Source organism: Parambassis ranga, chromosome 1 (genome assembly GCF_900634625.1).
Source record: "Parambassis ranga chromosome 1, fParRan2.1, whole genome shotgun sequence".
Classification (NCBI taxonomy): Eukaryota; Metazoa; Chordata; class Actinopteri; family Ambassidae; genus Parambassis; species Parambassis ranga.
In genome coordinates, this window is record NC_041022.1 from 7039796 (window position 1) to 7064421 (window position 24626).

Here is a 24626-nt window from a genome sequence, read left to right on the forward strand (position 1 = left end):
TCACAGTTCAAATGAATATGCTTTATTTTCCTTTTACAAAAACAAAACAGAAAAAGACACCGTCTAGAAATACTGGTATACAAGAAGTAACATGATGGGAGTATTTGCAGTTGAACACCTGGTTGTCAACAGCCAGCTGGATAATAATAAAAAAAGAAAAGAAAAAGGAGTTAACCACATATGGATGTTAAAGCTTCCAACCAACTTAGATCCTGTGCAGCACATCAATCCCCAGAACGAGCACTAAGCCTTCACCTGAGTGGATCTTAGTACAAGAATAATGCAGCTGCAGAGGGGCTCCGCTTCTCATGTTAGTTCATCTGAACACAATACTGATTTCTGATAGCTCTAGCTAGAAGGTTATGAACACAGAGGTACACAGTGGATATGATACGAAGCACAGCGAAAATACAAAAGAACGAAAAAGTGATGAGTTTCTTCTATATGTACCTGTTATCTCCAAACCTGTAGTGAGATCCTCGCCCGCTTATGTTCTTATTTAGTGTCTAAGGCACTTTTAAAGAAACATACTGTAAGTGTTAACATTTGAGGAGAAGGGCAAAGGAGTCTGTCATCAACAACCACGACCAGCATATCCAGAAAAAAAAAAGACTAAAACTCTACTGAAGTAGAGATGATGGAGTTTTCACACTGTAGTGGATCAGCTGTTTTACTCAATGTAGAGCTAAGGAAGGACTAAAACTGCAGGAAAACGAACAAAAACAACCCTCATATTTAGACAACCTATCTCCTATGAATACTGAGAGCTTGATCAGGTCTTTAGATTAAATAAAAAAATAATAACAATGGCACAAATTACATTCGAGTAGCTAAAACTTAACATGGTGTCTTTTGAGAATCCAGAACATAGCTCAACATTTCCTGCTGTTCTAAAGAGATTTCTTATGTCAGTAAAAACATCCAAGTCTGTAGTACAACACTGCTGGAGGCTGATAAAATATACACAAACATACCCAAAGATTCCGATTTTTAATTGCACAACTAGATATATCCTGCTACTGTTTTTTACTTGGTCAAAATAGCAGTTTAGGGCACTTTTATGATTTAAACAGTTTGTGTTAAACCAAGAGAGCAGTGAGAGCTTGAAACAATTTACCAACAGTCAGGGGCTGTTAGTCCACCTTCTGGGTTCCCAAAGATCACCAAATGGATGCTTAGCTTGATCTGAAGTTTAATGATAATACAAAGTGCAGCTAAGCACGAACACTGACATGTAGTGGAAGGATGACTATTTGTTTATTTAGTGTCACATTGAACTCTGTGCAGTTCTGTGCATTTTCCAGCATCTCTGCATCACTCGCCGCTCAGGCCAAAATCTGAATTACAGGACTGCATTACAGCGTTCCCACTGGTCAACTACACAATGTGGGTTGTGAGCTTTATATTTCTAGTTAAACCCCCCATTGGACATTCCTTCATTAAATGTTGAGATGAAGTTACACAGAAAATAAAACACCTTTTTTTTCACAGTAACAGTGTCCATGTTTTTCTATTGCATGTCACCAGATGTTAGTCTTTCCTGTAGTGATGAGGTTGAACAAGAAACATCCTCATGCAGCGAAAGCAGCCGGCGTAGCAGCCTGAAGGCCACAGTGACCTTGGTGTTGGGTTTCTCTGTCAGTCTGAACACTGGAAGGAGGAAGTGTGTTAGGTAGGAGATGACTTACACAAGTTGTGAGGACAACATTTAGAACACGAGTGAAAAATGTTTCCTTGTAGTCCTGTATTTCCAGTATGAGGTGCGGTCACACCTCGTGGCCTTTACCTACATCACACACGCACAGTTTCAAATGTATAAAAAGCACTTTGTACCAATGCATACTTTCTGAATAAGCTGAGTCGATAACTTCACGCCTGATGGGACGGGGGTGTTAGATCGTAATGCTGAGATGATACATGGCCCACAGATGAGCCAGGACTAGCAGCTTGCCAGAGGAGAACAGAGTAAGGCAGAAGTGTCCGTTTGCCCCTGTGACTCTCCATGACTGGAGGCGTTTCTCGAAAAGAGGGTGGTGGATTTTCCCTGCAGTGTGGTCTGATACAAAAAAGATACCCAGCTTGATCAAAAACCGCTCATCGCCCAAATCTTTTGACCAGTCAGTGCTTTGAAATGGATAAAGACCATGTGGACGCCAAAGATCTTTGCAGGAAAACGGGGCGCAGGTCACAGGTGGATGAAGTGGGAGGTGGCGAGGAGAAGATGGCGAGTGAGGAATGAGGGTCGCTAACTGTGTCTACTCAACATTGGAAGCCTGCGTCTCATTGAAGTCGCCGGCACGGCTGTCGGCGTCATCATCCGACATATCGACAGAGGCACCATCCAGATTGAGGTTGCGGCGGCCTGAACGACTGGAGGAGAAGCTGCTGACGGGACCGCCACGCCTGGTCAGAAAAAAAATAAAAAAAAATAAATGAAACCTCTGCTGCTTAAAGGAGCAGCCTGACCTTGCAGTATGCTGGATGAGTATCAAGAAAACAAGGAGGTATTTCCTACAACACTAAACTATTCATTTAATAGGCACTACTACAATGCCACTGTAAAGCCTACAGCTCATCTCGGAGCGTCTCTTGCACCATCTTCTTTATACCTGAGGCGGTTTTTGAGGGAGCTGATCTCCCGCGTCAGACCCTCACTGGCCTCAGTGGCGTCATCCAGCTCCCTCTGCAGCTTCCTGCGGGAGGCGTTGGCTCTGGTGGCTTCCTCCTCTGCCTCTTCCAGCTGCCGCTTCAGCTGCTTCATACGAGAGTTGGCCTTCTCCATCTGACGGGACAGATAAATAGTGAGAGGTCATCTCGGGAGTCTGAATCTGTGAGCTGCTTGGCTTCTCATGAATCCCTACCTGCTCCTTGTACTGGTCAGCATGACGACGCTCATCCTCCACCTGCATCATCACCTCCTTCAGTTTCTTCTCCGTACGTCTGACAATTTTGTTGGCTGCAGCTCTCTCCCTGGCGGGTTAAACACGAGACACGGTAATTATTTTAATTCATATTTTATTCAAATGGAGGCGAAATCTGTGGCATCTAGTGTGTGAGTTGGACGCCTACTTGGCTTCCTGCTCCAGCTGCTCCTCCAGCTGCAGGATCTTGGCCTCCAGGGCAGTGATGGACGCCTTAAACTTTGACTTCACAGCCCCTTCAAGCTCTGCTAGCTTGGCTTTCAACTCCTGCATTCATAAGAACAATGTACTTTTTATTTAGTCGCTGCATATTAAGTGTTTCAGTAAATAGAATTCAAGCTCATATTATGTATGTCACTGTGGCAGACCTTGTTCTGCCGCTCCATCTGTTGTCGAGCGTTCTCACTCTTCTGTGCAGCACTGCGCTCTCCGGCCAACTCGGTGTTCAGGTTGTCGACCTTACAAAGGATGTGATGTTGGAAGGTAAGACTGACGGTCATATCATTGCAGTCTTCTTCCTATCATGTGTCATATCAGTCTACCTGCATGGTGGTCTTCCTGAAACGGTCGTTGAGCAGCTCCATGTTGCCCTGCTCTTCTTCCAGCTCCTCCTCCAGCTGAGCAATCCGAGCCTCCAGCCTCTTCTTCTCCTCTAGCAGTGATGACCTGACACACACAGACACGTTTATATCACACTTCTCATTTTGAATCCACAGTATGTATTACTAAATCCATCATTCATCTACAGAGTGATACTGACTTTCCAGACGCACTGTTGGAGATCTCATCAGCCAGCTCATCTCTCTCCTGTTCAGCATGTCGGCGGGCCCTCTCTGAGGCTGCATGGTCCTGTGCAGACACAAACAGGGTCAAACAGGCATGATTAACAGACTAATCACTTGGTCACGAATGAGTGACAGTACAGTGAATGTGTGACAAATCACCTCCTGAAGCTGTAAGATTTCAGCCTCAAGGCTCTTGAGTTTCTTCTCATTCTCCTTGGACTGTGTAAAAATCTCATCTCTGGAGGCTCGGGCCTCCTCCAGCTCCCTCTGGTAGTCCTTCATTTGAGCCTGCGGGAGAAACAACACAGCAGGAGAAAATTAAGAACTGTTACAGTGAGGGCATTCTAGTAGATCCTTTTTTCTTTACCAGCCTGGAGTTTAAGAGTCAGTTTTAAGCCTACCTGCAGTTTTCTGAGCTGTTTGATGGCCTCGTCCCTGCCTTTGTTGGCAGCCTCGATCTGACCCTCCACCTCGTTCAGGTCCATCTCCAGCTTCTTCTTGGCAGCGATAGCCAAAGTTCTCTGCTTCCTCTCGTCCTCCAGCTCTGCCTCCATCTCTCGTACCTACAGTAGTGCACCGCATGGGACTCAGTGTAAATTTAGGCATTTTGAAAATGATATTCTCAGGTCATGAAGTCATCAGCCTCGTGTCCTCTATACCTGTTTGACCAGCGTCCTCTTCTTCTCCTCTCCCTGCTCCTCTCTGGCCTGCAGGTCTCGGTCAAACTGGGCCTTCATGGCCTGCATGTTGACTTCCAGCCGCAGTTTGGCATCTTCTGTGGCCTGCAGCTCATCCTCCAGCTCCTCCAGCTGCGTCCTCATCTCCTCTACCTGTTGCTCCAGTGTACGTTTGGACTTTTCCAGTTCATGGACCTAAATGCAGTGTCAGTGGAAGCAAGGCTGTAAGATGCAGTGACAGAAGGAATCCTGATGCTGGATTTCTAAAAAAAGATCTGATGTTAACTCTATTTGTACATAAGCCAACATTGCTTTCTTTGAAAGAGATGTGACCAAATAGATTTTACCATTGAATAGGTCAAAGGTCACTCACATTCTTGCCTACGTCATCCTTGGAGCTCATCAAGTCCTCCATTTCAGCCCGGAGCTGCTTGTTAAACCTCTCCAGCTCCTCTTTTGCCTCCAAAGCCTCCTCCAGAGCTCTGGCCATAGACAGAGCCTTGGTCTCCTTCTCTCTGGCCTCGGCCTCTGCCTTGTCACGCTCCTCTGCGTAGCGAGCAGAAATGGTCTTCTCCTCAGCCAGCATCTAGTCAAACAAAACAATACCTTCACCACACACTGACGTACATGTTTATGTCATACACATACTCATGTGGGTGATCCAATGTACCTGGTCAAACTTCTTCTGCTTCTTTTCCAAATTGGAGACGATCTGTCTCTGCTGGTCCAGGTTCACCATCTGATCGTCCAGCTCCTGCTGCAGACGGTTCTTGGTCTTTTCCATCTTGTCCATAGCCATCGTCTTCTCCTCCAGACGTTGGCTGGAGAGCTCCACATCCTTCTGGAGCTTCCTTTTCACCTCCTCCAGGCCCTCCATCGTTACCACATCCTCATCCAGCTTCTTCTTTGTCTCAAACAGCTGCAGGAAGAGCACATTTTGATATTGATATATTCTTGGCATTTGGTGTCACAGCAGGGTGTGCTTTGGTGAAGCCAGCAGCACAGCTACATGTAACTAGACAGGTGGGCCAAATTTAACATTGTGAAGTGTGCAGGTCGTCCTGATTAACTGCAGCTTCTGGAACTGATGTAATGAATGAGTCACAGAATGTATCACATGACAACTCATGAAAAGCAAATATTCACTGTTTCACAAAATAATGTAAGTATAAAAAAAGGGGAATATATTCTCCACAATACAGTTTTTTTATGATGACAAATCATAACAAAAGTTCTTTCCTTCTGCAATATATTTCCTCCCCCCCTTACGCTCCCTCACTTAGTAATCACCAGTAGTCTAAATGTGTAACTTGTGTGTACATATTCTTGTTGAACCACACACCCTGAACTGACTCAAACTTCATGGGGTCCTTAATTTGCTGAGCTACAGCTGTCTGCATGCTGCTCTGCACCCCAATGACATGTGTTGACAGCTGGTTAACAGCTGGAACATTTCCTTCAGCACTCGGCAGCACCAGTGGAAGCTCAAAGGTGTGCTGGCTTTGTGTATACCGTATGTGCACGAGTTTGTGAATGTGATTACCTGAGCCTGCACTGTCTGCAGCTGCTTTTCCAGGCTGCGCCGAGCCTCATCATCTTCCTCCTGCTGCTCCAGCAAGGTGTTCTTCTCCACCTCCAGCTGGCGGATTTGGCCACTCAGGTTCAGCTTCTGGCGAGTCTCCTCCTGACGCAGCTCCTACATACCCGAAATGGTGGTCAAAAGAAATCAGAAAGCCAGGTCATATACATGAAAGGTTTTGATGAAGATTATCCAGGTCATACTTAACCTTTTGAATAAATTAAAGGTTGAGTTTTCCATCCTACACTAACACTGATTGCTCAAAACTTGTTTTAACAGAAAGTGACATTGTCTGCTCTTCACACCTCAGAGTCTTGCAGTTTGCTGTTCAGGTTGTCGACTTCTTTAGCCAGTTTGACGGCCTTCTTCTCCGCTTCCTCCAGCAGTGCTGACACATTGTCCAGCTCCGTCTAACAAAAGACAACACAAGTATCATAAGCAAATTCAAATAATTGAAAATGAAAATAAAATAAAATAGTAATTAAGACAAAACTGCAGTTAATGTCAGCCTGTATGTTGTTACCTGCAGTTTGTAGGAGCGTTCAGTCAGTTCCCCCTTGGCTCTCTCCACTTCAGTAGCTCTGGCCATGAACTCCTGCAGCTGGCCCTCTAGTTTCTTCCTCTTGTGTTCTGACTCCATCTTTGCCTGCTGCAGTCCTTTCACCTCACAGGCCAGCTCTTTGTTGTCGGTCTCCAGACCCTGCTTGTTCTTCTCCAAGTTGGCCTTGAACTGCACAGTTAAAAATGACACTTTAAGAGAAAATCTTGTGTGTATGTAAAAAAAATAAATGTGTGACCATGTATGAACTGCTCACCCTCTTGGCCTGTTCCAGCTGTTCAGACAGTTCCTCCAGTGCAGTGGCGTGCCTCTGTCTCATATCCTGGATCTGAGCCTCATGGTTTTTGCTCTCTTCTTCGATGGCCTTCTTCAGCTCTGCCACTTCCTGCTCTCGTTTGGTCCTTAAGGTTCAGACACAAAGATAAAGCTCGCCTATTTTCAACTCCACACCTTTAATGATTTTTACACTTGTTTTCTTTAGTCACTGATGAAGCTGATGTGATTTTCATGAGTAAAATAATATGACTGATAAACCACGTTTAAACAGGCACCTCAGTTCCTGCTGGGCAGCAGTGGTATCCAGCGTGTCCTCCAGCTCCGTCTTTAGAGCCTCCAGCTCCTCACTCAGGTCCCTCTTGAGTTTTTCAGCTTTGCTTCGGCACATTTTCTCTGACTCCAGATCCTCCTGAAGCTCAGCTAGCTGGGCCTGCAGCTCCCGGATCTGCTTCAAAGCATTGTTCTTCTGGACAGCTTCCTCATCACTCCTAGTTTGAGACAAAAGGACAAAGCTTGTTTTCATTATAATGATCTATAAACATAGCCTGGCCAGCCATCCTAATTCTTTCCCTACACTAATGTTTGGTATTTTTGAGTTCGAGTTGGATAACCAGGTGAATGAGGTATTCTAGACCGATTTCATAATGAGAATGGTTATGGCTGCCCAGTCTTTATTTAATTATATTATTATATATATATTTATTATATTATTTATTATATTAAACTTGTTTTATAATTTGATTTATTAATTTTTGAGTTACTGATTACAATTCAAAAACTTAGGGGTTGAAATTAGGCCACATGTGCACACAAGGTGGCAGTGGTGAACTGTTCGATGATGTTCTCATAAAGTGTGTGTGTGTGTGTGTTTTCTGTCAGAGGAAGAACACTGTAGCTATGCTGTTGATTTGTTTGCAGCTGGATATGCTGGCTGCCACGCTCCTGTTACATTCCTCACTAATGTAGAAATCCACTATGTGACTGACTCAGTGGTTCAGTTTAATAATTAGCACACTGCCTCTGCTTTGATATAAAGGCACTAATAACTCCAACTGAAATGAAATGCCCCACTTTCCAAACAAAGATGATGCTGCAGTTCTCAATATAGCTGTTGAATTCAAAATGAGGCGCATGAACTTTAATGAAAGCCTAATTATATGCGGCTGTGACTAAACTGATGAATTCACTGTGTGAAATTAGCCAGACAGACGTTTACCATTGAGCCCTGTGTCCGGATTGTTGGCAGCTACTCTGACCTTCAGAGGAACGACTTCCACAGCTGTTTACCTCATTTACATGCAGGAGCTTTAGTGATGGCAAAATAAGAAATAATTTTAACATGATGCTGCCTGTGGATATTTTTTCCAAATTGTGGAAAATCAGTGTAAATGGAAGTGTGCTGTGACATGGAGACAAGTTATACCATCAAATTGTCTATAAATAAAAAGCAAGTTTGTTTTCATCCTGTGCTGGGAAATGAAATTAAATCCTGACTCCTTCTGCAGCAGAGCTCAGGACTGAGGACATCAATTAACATCAATCTGCCTGTAATCAGACACGACTGCCTGGAGATGAAAGGTCTCAGAGCAGAGCAAAGTAGGAAGAGACTGACAGAAACTGGCCCAAGCTGCTGCAGAGGACGTTTGTTGCTTTAAGTTCACAGTTATCTGTGAAAACACATTTCAGTATCTTGTCATTATGTTATCTGTATACCTCTACAGGTGAAGCTACATTTTGTGTGTATTGTGCTGGAAGGAGTCACACAAAATGAAGCACTCAAGAATCAAAAATTATGCTTTTGAACATTGTGCTTATCATCATCAGATGCTTTTAAGTGTCATAAATAATAAATTCAAGGCAGCTTTAGGTGCTGTAGTACTTGCTTACTCACTCACAGACAGAAGCACAGAAGGACAGACTGACTTCCACAGATATGGATGTCTGTGACTGACCTGGCCAGTGCAGCTTGCAGCTCCTCCTCCTTCTTGCTCAGCTGGACCTTCAGCTCCTCTATCTGAGCCTGAAGCTCAGCAATCTGATCCTGCAGGTCAGTTGTCTCCGCATCCAGTTTGCGCTTGGCCTTCTCTAGCTCCTGCCGTGTTTTCTCCTCTTTTTTTAAACGCTCTGAAGGGAGGCAAAACAATGAGTATTATAAATGTTTCAGGAAACAAAATCCATATTAAATATAAAATGAGGAACATTTTGTGCAAAATTTGTATTAACTAGTTGATAGGGATATTGCACAGCTGGTCATTTGAACAACACACAGTATATGAAGACTGACCAGCCTGCACATCTTCTGTTTGGAGTTAAATGACACAAGTTAGGTCAAGGTCAAGTGAGGTCACGCAAAGCAAAAACTGTTCACAGAAATAGGTAAAAATCACACATCTAATTACTGACAGCCTGACACAACTAACAGTAATCACATCAGTTGCTTAGCAGCTCATTAACTCATTGTGCAATTGTGTACACTAAATTTAAACAATCAAGGCTCATTAACGGGTGTACGAGATGCACTATGTGTGACCTTCATGTTGTGTTCTAACATAAGGCCTTTATTCTTCTTCCTGCTGTGAAAGGGTTCATTTAAGCACAGATTTTATACATGCCAATTGATTATAGCAGTGTGCTTGTTCATAAATGTTCCCTGTTCATGGACACAAAATGGAGCCACACGTACCTTCCAGGTCAACCATCATCATCTCCTGCTTGTTCTTGACCTTGCCCAGATTCTTTGCCTTCTCCTCTTCTTCTGCTAGCTGAGAGGTCATCTCAGCAATCCTGTCCTCCAGCAGCTTCTTCTCCTGTTGAATTACAACATAGTGTGTTTTAGTCTGACAGTAAAAACGATTGTAGAGATCAACAACAAGTTTCATTTTAGGAGTGTTAAGGTGCTTTCAGTCAGTTAAGTGGTTGAGCCAAGGAAGTCAGCTTTGCTCTCATGACCCTGAAACAGAAACTAGACAAACAACACACACAACACATTCCAACAAAGAAAGACTGGTTCAGTGTCACAAAATATATATGATTAGATTCAACCTTGGGTGCTATTTACCCACATGGAACATATCAATGAATAGAGACAGTATATCGCCAATATCAGCTTCCTATATTCTTCCTTTTTGATGTTTGATGTGTCAACAACCCCTTAAGTGCAGTATGTAAAAGGAAGCCTTCATTCTTTCTGAAACCTGCAGGTGTCAGTGGAATTACCTCTACAAAGGCTTTGCTAGACTTTGGATACCTGTTATTTCCAGATAAAATCATCTCACCTTAAGGAACTTGGAATTTTGGTCCTCGAGCAGCAGAATGTCTTCCTCCATCTTCTTGATCTTTGCCTCAGCAGTCACTTTATCCAGCTGCAGCTTCTGTCTAGCAGCCTCCTCCTCATCAAGCTGCTCCTCCAGGTCCTGTGTAAGACAACAATGCATACAAAAATTACTGACAATATCATCTTCACAGACTCAAGTCTAAAGACATGAATCTTGAAAATAACCATTTTTCCAGTGAGGACAATTATGGTTATGTGTAAATTGTCTGTAATGCAAAGAGGAGGTGACATAAACCTGAATGTGAGCTTGCATCTTCTTCTTCTCATTCTGCAGACTCTGGTTCCTCTCCTCCTCCTCTTCCACCCTGGACTCCAGGTCATGAAGAATCTCCTCCAACTCCTGCTTTCTAGACAGGAGACGGACTCTCATCTCCTCAGCTTCAGCAAACAGTTCTGTCTCCGCATGAAGTTGCTCTGCTAGAATATTCTTCTCCTCTACGAGCTACAGAGAGGAAACTCGTTGGTCAATACATGTCATCAAAAACAGAGAACACATTTTACAGAAAGTAAAACACCAGGTGAAATTATCTAACAGAGGACATTTTTACCTGCTGGTGTTTTCGCTCCATCTCCACCAGCTCGTTCTCCACCTTGAGTTGTTTCTCCTTCACCTTTATCAGCTCCTCATCTTTAGCCTGCAGCTCTTCCTCCTGCCTGGTGACCTGCAGCAGGGGTTTGACCTGAGAAACAGAAAAAAAAAAATCATGTGTTTATACTGTCATAATTTGTCAGCAATACTTCACAATTATTCCTGATAATATAATGAGAAAAACCAGGATAATGAATTAAGAATAGAGAAATTAATAGTTAAAGAGTATGTAGTATTTTGCTAAAGTTTAAGAATAAGATTAAGAAAACCTTTATTTTTCCCACAAATGCGAAACAGCAGAGAACAGCAAGATATCATGTAGATACAGTAGCAGTAAAAGTAAGTTAAGATGAAAGCAAAATACAGTGTCATCAGTGCTGCACATATAATTTACTGTTGAAAGAGTACCTTGGTGAAGAGTCTCCACCACTGCCAATGTCGCAGCTTCAGGTAAGCAGCACAATTCCTCTGAAGGACCTTCAAAGCACTCAGCTGCTGCTGCTTCTTAGCGAACGCTCTGTGACGAGAAGAACATGGGGATGGGGATAAATTAATGTAGTATTAGTGATGGATTTCTGAAGACCAAAGCAGAGGAAAGTAGTAAGAGACTATTAAACTGTCAGCTGAAACAGTAAAGCAGAGGAGAGATGCACATTTTGCAATGACAGTTTTCCCACTTTCTGCATTTTTTGTAATAAAGGGATTTATATGGCTGCATGCCCATGTGTCCCTGGGCAAGACACTTAACCCTAAGTTGTGTATAAAAATGAATAAAGACACTCCAGAGAAGAGACAGTTTACTGGATTAAGCAATAAGTGAAGCCAGCAGAGACTGTGTGATTGAAAAAGCATGTGACATGCAACACAGCACCGCCAACAAGCAGCTACACAGAAATACCACTGTGATGTAACTTCAATATGCACTCACTTGCGGGCCAGGTACCCCCGGCACACGGACTGGAAGTAGATGATGATGTCGGTGATCTTCAGGTCTCTCTCCTCCTCCAGATGAGCCAGAACACCAGTTCTAAAGAATATTTTACTCTGACCAATACGGAAGAGGTTGGGGTCCAGCTCCAGAGCTTTGATCTATAAAAGAAAGACAGGAGTTCAGTCAGAAATAACCCACATGGGCAAGGTCAAATTCACATTCAGTTCTGGAAAAACTATTTACTGTTAAAAATCAAGAAACAGAGCTTAATTAGTAGCTTAATTATCAGAAAAAAAACATCCCATTTCCACCATTCAGAATTTTCAACCACCCAGCAGCTAATTTGGTTCACTTTATTTTTAAGAAGAGAAAAAGAAATTACCATTCTCTCACAGGCCTGTTTTCCATCCATGAACCCCTTAGGGATAGCATTGGGTGTCAGGATCTCGTATCTGTGTAAAACAACATAAAGATAAAGTGTACACAAAGCAAAACTTTTTTGTGTTAAAAAACAAAACAAAACAAAAAACTTCTGCTGCATGTTACCTCTGTCTGAACTCCTGGAAGACGATGCGGTTGGGGAAGCCCTGTCTGCAGATACGGATCCCCTCCAAGACTCCATTACACCTAAGCTGGTCCAGGACCAGGTGAGGCTCCAGTTTACCAGCCTGAGGGGGGAAATACATGTTGTTAAGAAGAGAAAATACACTTCTGCCTTTCTATTTTACAATTCCTGCTACTTCTACTCTTAACAATCAATATCACAGAAAACAGGGCACACAGGTTCTAACAAATACAGGTCTATGCTTACTCTTTTTTCATGGTTGGGAATGATGCAGCGCACAAAGTTGGGGTTGGTGTTCCTCAGAGTGGCCATGAGCTTGGTGAGCGACTCTTTGTAGAGCTGTCCTACTGTTCGAAACATGCCCTTTTTTGTTTTGTATGTAGCACCAAATGCTGTCTCATTCATTCCAGCTACCTGGTCCAGGCCCACAATGCGGTCAACTGGTGAGGCAATGGAGAGAGCTAGTTAGGACAAAAGGCTTTGTAGAGAGTAGAGAATCTGTGTAAGATCAGTAGTATCAACACAGTGGCATAATATAGATAAATGGACAGAAACAGATGGTTGTCAAGGACTTTACATTCTACTGTCAAACAAGAGCAGTCTATCAATATCTAGAACTACTGCTAAGCATCTGCAGATGGAGATGGAGCACACAGCCTACCTGTTCACTAGCCTAAGGATATTATATGTTTAGTTTCTAGGGCATGAGCTGTCAAACTGTATTCTCTGCAAATGCCTCAGGGCAGCTATAAGAAAACCTTTCAACATTTCACTGCTTTTGATACACAACATCAACTGCCAGGAAAAGATGTTCAAGTTTAACAACATTTCAGAGATTGTGGATAAACTATTTCAAAGCAGCACTCTTCTGAGTATGTACTAGGCTTCACAGTGTTGGCTTATCCCAGCTGACTACATGATTGACATTCTTCACTGATAGATCACAAAAGAATAAAACACTACTTAAACCACTGCTTGCCCATGCACTTGAATGTGCCAATCACCTGCAGGTACATGGGACAACAGGAAATACTGAAAATAGAAACAGAAAATAAATAAATATTTTGTCATTGTTTCCATCCATCTCACAAAGACACTGGATTCACTAACACAGCTGCTCCAGTAAACACTGTGAGTAATGAAGGCTTTAGGTAAAATGTCAAACCGGTCAAACTTGGTAGTGAATTGGTCACAATATGGTAATGAATTTAGTTTAATTAAAGCATGGTACCATTAATTTTCAGGTAATTTTTGTGACCTTACTAATCTCAGAGGAATCCAGTGGATTTTATCCAACAGGCCACACATGGCTCAGACCTAAAAGTGCCAATAAACCCGCTTAGCAGACCAGGAGTAGAGTATTATTTTCTATTTTTGTTCAAAAACAAATTTATAATGGTAGTCTAGCTTTAATATTTTCTATGCTCTTACTATCATCTAAACCTTTTTGCACTGTGAGATCGACTTCACAAATTGTTCATTTGGCCTAGAAAACCACAGTACCTGTGTGTTTAGAGGTGCAGGGCCACAGCAGGTGAGGCCAGAACCCCTGATTAGTCTAAATCACAAATCATCAGTGGACTATATTGTGACCATAGCTATGTAATTGCTATGTTCTGTTTTTAAACGATCAGATTCGTCACAAGATCTGTTGACCTGTTGTCATTAAAATCTAGCAGCTGTTAACTAAACCCGAAACCCGCTGTACTGCCATCATACTACTGTGACAATAGGACTGTGACAGATTTTCACAGTGAGATGATGTAAAGCAGAATTGAGAATTTTTATCCAGCTTAATGTCATTGAAAAAACATGTAACAACATAGCTTAGGCAGTAATCTGACAGGATGCCAGCCAACATATTCTTCACAAGTTACCATGACACAACCCATAAGTTTTAACACTGTTACTTTGTGACTTCTTAATGTCCCAGCAGCTACATTAAAGTCCCAGGCTGCTGGAATTAAACTGAAGTGATACATGATCCACTGTCTGGATGTCCACGAGAGCAAAAGGAAAAAATACCAAGACAACATCTGGTTCCAATTCTCTGTCACAGTGATACTATCTAATAGAAGGGAGAAGGCGGGAAATTAAAGTTATATTCTCATAAGGATTCTTCACATCACATTTGTCATTTGCTAGTGGTTTTTTCACAAAGGAGGCTATAACACACTTGATTCACCACTACTGAACATACAAAGATCACATGACCAATGTCAGCCCACAGAAATACTACTGGCTTAACTAACAGAGCAAATTACAATATTCTACTTTCTCCTATTTAGGAATAAGGCACTACTGCTTTTGGCTGAGACAAGGGAGCCATGCAGCCTGGAAGCAAATGGGAGCTGTTGCAGCTAAGACAGACACAGCACTGGCTGAAGCACGGAACACACAGCCAGATCTGGGCAAAAATACATCAACAGCACCATGAGCAGCAAAGGCTTAAAGCCCATCACTGGTCGTTTTCAGCAATTTCTATTTTGGCCCAGGTCTGTTACAGCATGACCCAGTCATTCACCTGCCAACTCATCCAGACTAGTGACATTGTCATAGAATGAGGCCCTTTGAATGTTCTGAATCTCTACAACACAGAGAAAGAGACAGGGAAGGGTGTTGAAATTAGAAATGTGCTGGCCAGAGTGAACATGGAAGACAGCTGTTGTTAGTAGTAGGTTAGAGTAAGAAACATGCTGATGTGCTTGTTTACAGGAAGTCTTACTAAAACTGATTCATACAATTAAGTGTTTAGAGAAAGGCAGGAGGCAGATTACCATCTTTCCACAGTTCAGCCACAAATTTGTCAGTTGACTGATGCAGAAGTGTGGCCACATTGTCATTCAGAGGGTCCATGTTTTTCATCAGCCACTCGTCTGCCTTGTAGTCAACCTGCAACAATGGAATGGCACAACAACTAAGTCATATGGTCAAAAATACTACAAAATAAAGAAATACTATCCCTCACTGGAAGGCATTTACATACAGCTTTATATGCTGTAATGTTTATTGAGCTGCTGTAGACTTTTCTCTACAGCAGACAGTTGTCGAAATATTGTGGCATAAAACTACACAGTCTACTTAATGGTAAGCAGATGTACTACTCAGGAGCAGGTCTCTCTCCGAGACGCTTATGCGAGACGCTATATGTAGTGTTGCATAACACTGCTGACACATCCACATCCAATCCCATAGGATCACACATAAATCAACCTGGTTGTTCCCTGAAATCTAACCACAGGAGAACTTTACATCACGGTCTTATATATGACCTCTGACCAGCAGCTGCATTTCACATAGTGTTGCTTTTTTTGCTATATCAGGAATGAAATGTAAAAAGGGATCAAATGCAGTGATTTCAAAATAGCAAAAAACCTGCTGTGTAACAAAACAAGCATACCCTGCCAGCATAGTGGATGATGCAGAAGTCAGCCTTGTCTTTGAGCTGGCGGGGCTTCTGAAACTTGGTGTGTGTGCCCTGTTCTTGGATCAGCTTGTCTATGAAGGTCTTGTCTGTGGCCTTGGGGAACCAGCACTCCTCATCCAGCAGCGCTAACACACCTGGAGGATTCGCCTGAAGGAATGTTGGCACAGTTTGACACAGTTTAAGGCTCCAGAGAGAACAGTGATGTGACAAAACATTTTTGTTTTTATATATGTTGAGTATTAATATTTAGTGTCCAAAAAACTGACTGTTAAAATTGTAAAAAGTTTTATGTATATTCAAAAGCTAAACATTTTTTACTGACCGGCCTCTCAATGAGGTCAATGCAGGGCTGCAGGTCGAGGCCAAAGTCAATGAAGCTCCACTCGATGCCCTCCCTCTGGTACTCTTCCTGCTCCAGGATGAACATGGTGTGGTTGAAGAGCTGCTGCAGCTTCTCATTGGTGTAGTTTATACATAACTGCTCAAATGAGTTCAACTGCAGGAGAGGCAACGATATATAAGTGAGAACAACACGGTCACTAGAAACTGATGAAACTAACAAGAACTTGAATAGATATGAAAACAAAATTAAACATTAGCATAAAAAAAAAATTTAAATCCAAACCTGGAAAATCTCAAAACCAGCAATGTCCAGAATACCGATGAAGGAGGCACCCTGCCGTTTGGTTCTGTCCAGAGCTTTATTAATGCGATGGACCAGCCAGCGAAACAGACGCTCATATGTTGCTTTAGCAAGGGCCTCGACTGCGAAATCAGACTAGATAGAAGCAGGGAAGATTTTATTTTATTCATTCTATTACATACATTTCACATTGTAACTGCTGCGGTCTTCTGCTCAGGTTTGTACATATAGAATATTACACGCTCATATTACCTATATTTTATATTAAGACAAGACAAGCTGTCTATCAGTGCTGCACTTAATTAGTCTTTTCTATCTACACAGGCATAAACCAAGTACTTTTAACCAAACCATCAGTTGCTTTTGTATTTATAATTAAAGTAGTTATGATTTCATGCCAAACCAAAGCTTCAAAACAGAAGCGGAAACCAAACGTTTGGATGTCACCCAGAAACTAAAAAGGAAACAAAGTAAACTGACCTGCTCTTTAGTCTGTGCTTTTTGCACATAGTCTCGTCCCACTTTGATCCTTGGTGACAGGATGGCTCTGGTGAAATCCATTACATTCAGTCCCAACAGATGACACAACTTCTGAGCAGCTGGGGAACAAGAGGTAAAAAGGATTTGTATAAATCAGACTAAAAATACAAAAACTGCAGCACTGGAAGAATGTGGGAACAATAGGGTTTGCTATTATTTTGACAATTCATTTATTAGAATAGAATAGAATAGAATAGAATTTATTTGTCACGTGTACATGTACAAACATACTAGTACACAGCAAAATTACAATAGGAGTACGCCTCCAAGCCGCAGCCATCGGGCGCTCCCGAAAATTAGATTGCAGTTGCATTAATAATAATGTAATATGTCACATAGACCATAGATACATGTGTGTCAAAGATGGGAGTTTCTGTTCATTTCTGTTTCTGACATTCATTAATATTCAGATTTATTACAGTTTCCAGTGACTGGGAAAAGACCATATTTTACATGGCTGCAGCTTGTGGAAAAGTAGAAAAAGCAGAATCCGGTCTCGATTAGCCAAGTCTCTCCTTGACATTAAAACATCTACTTGAGTCTGCTAAATTGTGCTGTTGCTTTTAGGAATATGTGGCTGGTCTGCATCATTGGCATTAGATTCATTCTTTCTTTCTCTGTTAAGAGCCAAATGTGCGGTGCCACATGTGGAGGAACTGGAAGGCTGTGCCCCATTTCCTTCAGGAGTAAATCCTCTCAATGATGTGGTGCAATGGCAGGCTGACAAGACTCTGGGAGAGCACACACATACATCACCAACCCCTCTATACAGTGTAGGGGAGGCACACACTGGAACAGTACTATTGAAGTGTACATTAGAAAAGGAACAGGAGGATGTGTCATGACCTGTGAACCCCTTGTTGTGAGGTTATAAACCACACCTTCCTAAGGTTGTAAAGATTTGTGTGTGGTGTGTGTATCTGTGAGAGTAATCCTGTAAAACCTACCAGTGTTATCAGGCATGGAGGCTTGGTCCGTGTTCCTCTCCTTCTTAAACACAATGTTTCCAAACTGTAGCACCGCAGACACAACCTTCAACATGGCTACAAATATGAAACAAAAAAAATGAAAAACATTAGTAAAGTGAGAAATCACTTGTGCCTCTGTTGACATGAGGCAGCTTCATGGTTATAAAGGCATTAAGGGAGAAGTCTGAATATGGAAAACATACCCAGAATCTCCTCGTGGCCAAAGCTCATGATGTGCATGGCTTCCATGGTCTCTTGGAAATTGTCTTTGTCCTGCTGCCCTGGGATTGGGATGTTACCGTTGGACAGGAAGCGGTAGTTGTTGAATCCTTCCAGGAGCAGGTCGGCTGTGAGGGGAAAATGGAAAAACTGTTAGAACTACAGACAGCACAGTAAATGTTGCAATTTCAATTTTATTGATATAGCGCTTTTTACAGTCAGAACTGTCTCAAGGCACTTTACAGAAACCCAGAGCCTGAAAACCCTTAAGAGCAACTGTGGCAAGGAAAAACTTGAGAAGGACTAGGCTCAGAAAGGAGGGACCCTCCTGCTGATAGTTGGCCGGGTAAAGGAAGAGAAGAGGTGGACAGGACAGAGAGGAGAAAGAGAAGGAAAAAGAGAGAGATAACACTGTGTAATGGTAAAAATCATCAGTTTAAACTCACATCTGAGGTGCTCTCCAGAGCCAGCCAACAGCTGGTAGAAAATGTGGAAAGTGCGCTCATCTTTGGCTTGGCGAATTGCTCTGGATTTCTCCAGTAAATCTGAGAACCGGAAAGGTTCAGGAAAAACAAATCTATCTGATGGCTCAGCATGACACATGTCCGCACTGTGTACATGGTAGACTTTCAATATTTTAAAAGATAACATCTAAATAAATTACAGTTTTTTTAATAGGTCAACAGTAAGTGAAATGTGTATCGCTTTAAAACAGGATACAGGTTTCGATATTGGCCCCTACGATGTATCCAGTGACATCAAAGTTGATGCGGATGAATTTCCCCTGCAGAGACCAAAACAGATAAATGTTCAGGAAGTGCACTAGATAACAGCAATCCATCACCAACACAATGACGTAGTTGTAACTTAGTCTGTCATAATACATAACTATTAGCATAAATGTCTCCTCTATATCATGGGCATCCTTAATGACTAGCAGGTATCTCGGTCAGTATGGTTATACAGATATGCACACATTACCTTAATCAAATTATGATACCAAGTTAAACTCATTTTTCCTCACTTACAAAACGTGACGAGTTATCATTTTTCACAGTCTTTGCATTCCCAAACGCCTCAAGGATTGGATTAGCTTGTAAAAGCTGCCGTTCCAGTTCACCCTTTTAAAAAAAAGAGAGCGAAATAAGAGATTCTAAAGCACTTATCCTTCTTCACAACAAGAAAGAGCAACCAAGAGAAATGATGTAAAGATAAGGAACTGTTTGTTTCAACAAACATGCAGACAACAGACAGCTGACACCGTGATGTGAGTTACACACAAAAGCTTCACCTACATCATGTCTGTGTAGATGATTGAAAAAAATGTAAAAACAATGTGACCACACCATCTGAAAACCAGATTAAGATGTGACAAAAGGTCAACTGAGAAGAAATAACAACTTTTTTAAGTAAATAAAATTTGCCCTCAGGTGTAAACCAGCTAAAAAGTCCTGTTTTAAGGTGAGGTATATATAAATTAAATCAAAAACATGTTTGAAAGTAATTTAAAATTGCTTTATGTCATGATTTAATATTTAAGAGATACAGCGAACACATTTGGCCTTTACAGTCAAATATAGAATAATGTATGTTTATATTGACAACATATTTAATTTTATCTGCAAGACTTATCTTTGACAAATAAACAACAACAAATAAAAAAGACACCGCCTGTAGAGTGTGTAATTATGTCAATGTTCTGTTCTGTTGTGATAAAAGCCAAAAAGATTCTATCCTTGTCAGAAAGAAAAGCATTTACAACGTACACTAGAGACAGTTTGACTCTTTTGACCGAACTGATACTTTAAGAAGCTGAGTAAATAAATATGCAGATGTTTAGACAGGTGTTTCCATCTAAGCCACATTGTGGTCTTTGTCATGACCAGAGAATCCAAAATGGCAGGAAAACTATTTCTTCTACAGTGTTATTTCTCTTCTTGTGGCTGAGAGGAATATTTTCCCATTACAACAGAAATAGCTCCACAAACCGATGATTTGTGTAAGCTATTTTCCACAGTGGGGAACTGAGAAATCAGCTTCGACATGTAATGTGATCTTTGGCTAAAGAGAGCATGATGGGCTACATTTAATTGAGTTTTTTGAGCAGCTGGATTGAAGCAAGGCTGAGCTGGATAAACCAGGTCCCTCTCCATCAGAGCGGCGGCGCAGGCCACAGAGGGTAGGGGATTCAAACCCAAAAGCTTTTGTTTTTATATAAACACAAGCCTGTGGTGCAGCTTTGTAGTTAAAACTGTTCATTGAAAACCTCTACTCAGCTGTGTGGTTGGCTGTGCACACACAAGCAAAGAGCAGATTACAAACATCAGTGGGGGTCTGATAGATAGCAGCATTTTGAGTTGACCCACATTCCTGTTGCAAGTGAGCATGTCAGACATCTGACAGCCAACAGAGCACCTAAGATGGCCAGCAATCTGACAGACTTCATGACTACAAAAGAACAATCCTCACCTCCTCCTCTAAACTATTACTTTAAACTTATCTTATTAAACAGCTCAAAGGTTAGATTGTTTGGCAAACTCCACAGTGGTATGCTAGTGCAGACTTAGTGTAGTCAAAGAAGATCAGGCGCAACTGTCCCAATAAATCTTCGGAGGCAGAGGCCAGCGGTGGATGTGTGTTCGCTGCTAAACATCTGCTTCAGAGGTCATAAGGCCAGACAAATATCACAAGTCGCTCTTTTCGCCAGCAGTAAAAAAAAATAACGCTGGACAGGAACAGGCCCATGTGGAGAAGTCATCTGGCTCAGATTTTAAGACAGAAAAGAGGTCAAAGGATGTTTTGTTAGGCCACTGGATAAGGGGATTAAGATGAGCTGAATTAAACCAGAGGAACCAATTTAATCATTAAAAATGTAGGCTAAATACTTCAAACTGTATAGCTTCTTACGTGTATAAAGTAAACATTAAGATACACAGCATAACATCCAACTATAAAATGTGCAGGGAATCTCGTGATTTAGATGAACACATGTGTAAGCAGTACGGCCATACATTAATTATAATTTTAAATTATAACATCTGCATCTTTATGTTTACCCTTGACAAGGATGACTTTATCACAGAAGAAACACCAACTATCCACTTTATGAGGTTTTAAGGAGGACAGAAGTGTGTCAAGTTGTTTTCTACATAGGACATCCATGTGACTGTGTTTGGAGTGTTTAGACAGCTAAGAAACATGCAATGTAAAATGATTAGTCACACAGAACAACCTGGGAGGTTGCCATGACAAAGAAAGAAAAAAGAAGCATTCAACAGAGCAATTAGCTGTTAACCAATCAGATTGAAATAAAACACAGAAGTGGAAACACAATAAGCTGCAGCTGATCTTTGAAAAGCTGGTGAGGAGCTGTTAGTAGGGCAGCAGATGATTTCTGTCCTCTTGGTAAGGAAAATACTTACAAAATGCATACTGTTGCTTCTTGTTGTCACACCTAAAACCTAATTATAACAGCCACAACTTCCTCATAGGTTGCTGACTGGACCTTTGTAAGTCTATAGTCTCACCAACCTTGTGATTATCCAGTTTTCTTGCAAGGTAAAAAAATACTCATGTTTTAAACTCTGAATTCAGACCTCAGCACTCGGTCTGTGAAGGTACCATTAGCTTAAGTGGCTTTTTGTGCAGAGATGCCAACAATAACAGCTAATGTCGTCAGTCTAATATCCAGCCATTATCACACTTAACTAACATTCCTGGCTACGGTAAAATAATTACACATGTTTTCAAATTGTATGCAATCTGAAAGTTAAATCACTGAAAGATGTATTAGTGAGGACAAAAAGTATAGCTCATGCAAATGTTAAAGCAAAACTACAACAGACAGATTGAGGTGGATGAAAGGCATCTTCATTGATAGCGTTAATACTTAATTTGCTCAAAAAAGGTGGCAAAAGAGTAAAGCACCCCTTTTATTTCGTAAGTGAGGTGAGATAGGTGAGAAACTACATACTACTCACATAAAACAGGGGTCCACTCTGTGAAATATGGGGAGATTCAATGGTCACATAAAAAAATATTATTAAAAATGCATTAATGTCATGGATACAAGTAAACCTGCAGGAAAAGCTGAACATTTCTAAAATGATGCATTATCACCTAGGCACAAACTACAGCAGTCTATGAATAAATTAGCAGCAGGTGTGGTTATAACACATCACTGGTCATTCTGGCCCTCAAGACCCAGAGTACTGCAGGATTATCGATGGATAATGTCACCCCACATTTACTGTAATTCATTTTGCTGATTAGTTGAACACATGGACTACCTGCAGGGCTCTGAGTTCTGGTGACCAGAACAGGGACTCATAACTACATAACTATCTTATGGTGTTGATGCTTTCAAGCCAGAAAGGTGTGGTCACCAGCAGAAACACAACTGCTGAGGATATAACACACACACACACACACACACACACACACACACACACACACACCTGTAGAAATGTTTCAACAGCACAAAATGACAACTGACGCTTAATATGTGGCTACAACAAGTAAACATACAATAGCATGCATGTGTTGTGTGTTGTGTTATGTTTCACAGAGTCTAACAAGCAAATTCACAGTACATTACATTATCTCAGCAAAGACGATAGGAAGGGTCAGAATAATCATGCCAATTTTAAGCTTTACTTACAACTGCATTTTGGGCCTGACAAGAGAGAAAAAAAGTACATGCTAAATATGCTGTTTTCAGTGTTAACACCAGGTATTTTAGCTAAACTGTGACACCATTTGAATAGCTCCTAAGAGTTGTTATGAACCTGTGTTACAGAGAACAGTTTGTTTTAAATGAAAATGTTAGTGTAGCATGCACATGAATGTGTAAGAAAGCATAACAACTTGCCTGTAGTTTCACGGGTTTGGGTGATTCTGGCTGTTTGTTACAGATAAACAAATGTAAATTGTTAGATTGCACACGCATCATGTGCACAAACTGAAGTTATTGCTGTTGCCTTGGTAGATGTATAATGCAAGTATGAAGAAGCCACAACTATCCCAAACAAATTATAATGTTCTTCAATGCTGTCTGAATTGCAGGTTTTGATCAGTAATTTAATGACACATCAACTGTTCATGGTCTTAATCAATATATGGTTTAATATGGGCATTCTGAGTAATTACAAATGATGAGGTCTGACAGAATACTCACAGGAATGTTGTGGTCTTTTCTTCCTTTGTGGGAGGAGGCAACATGTGCCAGGTATTGAATGACCTTTTTTGTGTTTTCAGTCTTGCCAGCTCCTGACTCACCTCTGCAAGGCAGGAATACAAAACACACCAAAATAGGCATCCTCAGAATAGCAAAAGACAACTCAGCCAACAGATGGTCACAAACGACTGGATCAATATGCTGTTGCACAGTTTTACTTAAGGTTTACAGATTATTATTTTTTTAATAGGATTTCAACAGCAGAAGCACAACTATCCTCTCAAATCAAATAATGCTGTATATCTATATATCTTGTTTATCTTTCACTGCACTATATTTTTAAGTCCAGTTTAGCAGCTGTTGTTGCTGGAACACTTTTCACTGCTTCATCATAATCATAATTACAATCAAAATCAGCTGCAACTGCATCATTGCAGGACGTTGTTGAATTTCACACATAAAGTTTTCTTAGATCTCCAAGCAGTGCAGAAACTTTAAAGTGTGCAGCAGAGTAGATTGAGAGCATACCTGAGGTTTTACAGTAAGTGCACATTTGCATACACCAAATATGCACAAAGTACTGTTTGTGGCTGAGAGTAAAGACCAGGAGATCAGTGTGTAAGTGCTGCTTGTAAAGTTAGCCACTGTGAACAGAGCATAATCATGTAGGAATCATGCAGTGTGTGTCTGTTGTTGGCCGTGAACTGCTGGGTGTTACATTCCTCAGTCCTTCCATTTCAGAAGCTTTATAAACAGGGAGTGCTGACCTCATCAAACCTTGAGCCCTTTCTAGTTTGCAATAAGTTTGTGTACATCAATATCTAAGCCATTATTAATGCAGACAAATTAATTACAGTATATATTTTCATTTCTGAGCATAAAATTAAGGTAATTCACTAAAATGCAGGTTTCAGTATGACAGCCTCATTTTACAGTTCCTGATTTGAAACCATTTATGGTGTCAAATATTGCCACATTGAAGAAACTACATGTAATGTAGATTAAACTAGGACTGTGTCTGTAAAAACACTTCTCATTCATCATTCAGTTATATCCGAAGGTTTAAAGGCAGGGCAAGTGCAATAGTTTTCTGAAGACATTTTGCCACTTCCCCTGAGTGATAGAGTGGATGAAGCCACTCGGGATTAACTCAAATAAACTGGTAAAGTGTCAGTGTTTTAAAATGTTAAATGTATTTTTATTATACTAAGCAGTGGCTGCACCTTAATAAAAATGTCTTATATTTTGATACCATCATCTGGAATTTTCTCTGGCTACATTCCTGTCATCTGTACATACTTGTTACTTAAATGACACCAGAGACCTATGTAGCAGAAATGTCAGGCATTTCCTAGACCCACATTTCTCACTTTTCTCTAAAGTGGCTGGTCTGGTCAGTGTCACTAAGACACTCTCCTTAAAATAACCGTCAAGACC

General features: G+C 41.3%; 1 protein-coding gene across 2 annotated transcripts in view; it reads right to left on the reverse strand.

Moving 5' to 3' along the window:
• Nucleotides 1–24626, reverse strand: part of LOC114435689 (myosin-10-like) — a 38865-nt gene continuing 14239 nt past the window's right edge. Inside the window, exons 5-45 of one of the 2 annotated variants that reach the window (XM_028405627.1) lie at nt 23190–23292; nt 22884–22913; nt 22674–22688; nt 21994–22011; nt 19042–19134; nt 18734–18797; nt 18460–18558; nt 17998–18141; nt 17774–17869; nt 16767–16885; nt 16269–16421; nt 15966–16139; nt 15617–15790; nt 14994–15108; nt 12463–12656; nt 12198–12319; nt 12034–12103; nt 11649–11809; nt 11129–11237; nt 10680–10811; nt 10367–10573; nt 10073–10210; nt 9481–9604; nt 8750–8921; nt 7073–7285; nt 6778–6922; nt 6486–6692; nt 6268–6372; nt 5927–6079; nt 5054–5302; nt 4757–4969; nt 4366–4578; nt 4108–4269; nt 3866–3994; nt 3682–3770; nt 3464–3587; nt 3290–3379; nt 3070–3188; nt 2862–2970; nt 2610–2782; nt 1–2403 (exon numbers count right to left, since the gene is read on the reverse strand). In XM_028405627.1, the coding sequence (XP_028261428.1) occupies nt 2256–2403; nt 2610–2782; nt 2862–2970; nt 3070–3188; nt 3290–3379; nt 3464–3587; nt 3682–3770; nt 3866–3994; nt 4108–4269; nt 4366–4578; nt 4757–4969; nt 5054–5302; nt 5927–6079; nt 6268–6372; nt 6486–6692; nt 6778–6922; nt 7073–7285; nt 8750–8921; nt 9481–9604; nt 10073–10210; nt 10367–10573; nt 10680–10811; nt 11129–11237; nt 11649–11809; nt 12034–12103; nt 12198–12319; nt 12463–12656; nt 14994–15108; nt 15617–15790; nt 15966–16139; nt 16269–16421; nt 16767–16885; nt 17774–17869; nt 17998–18141; nt 18460–18558; nt 18734–18797; nt 19042–19134; nt 21994–22011; nt 22674–22688; nt 22884–22913; nt 23190–23292 (5467 nt within the window). In that variant the 3' untranslated portion in view covers nt 1–2255. The remainder of the gene's footprint in view (nt 2404–2609; nt 2783–2861; nt 2971–3069; nt 3189–3289; nt 3380–3463; nt 3588–3681; nt 3771–3865; nt 3995–4107; nt 4270–4365; nt 4579–4756; nt 4970–5053; nt 5303–5926; nt 6080–6267; nt 6373–6485; nt 6693–6777; nt 6923–7072; nt 7286–8749; nt 8922–9480; nt 9605–10072; nt 10211–10366; nt 10574–10679; nt 10812–11128; nt 11238–11648; nt 11810–12033; nt 12104–12197; nt 12320–12462; nt 12657–14993; nt 15109–15616; nt 15791–15965; nt 16140–16268; nt 16422–16766; nt 16886–17773; nt 17870–17997; nt 18142–18459; nt 18559–18733; nt 18798–19041; nt 19135–21993; nt 22012–22673; nt 22689–22883; nt 22914–23189; nt 23293–24626) is intronic. The other variant, XM_028405710.1, reaches the window with a different exon arrangement.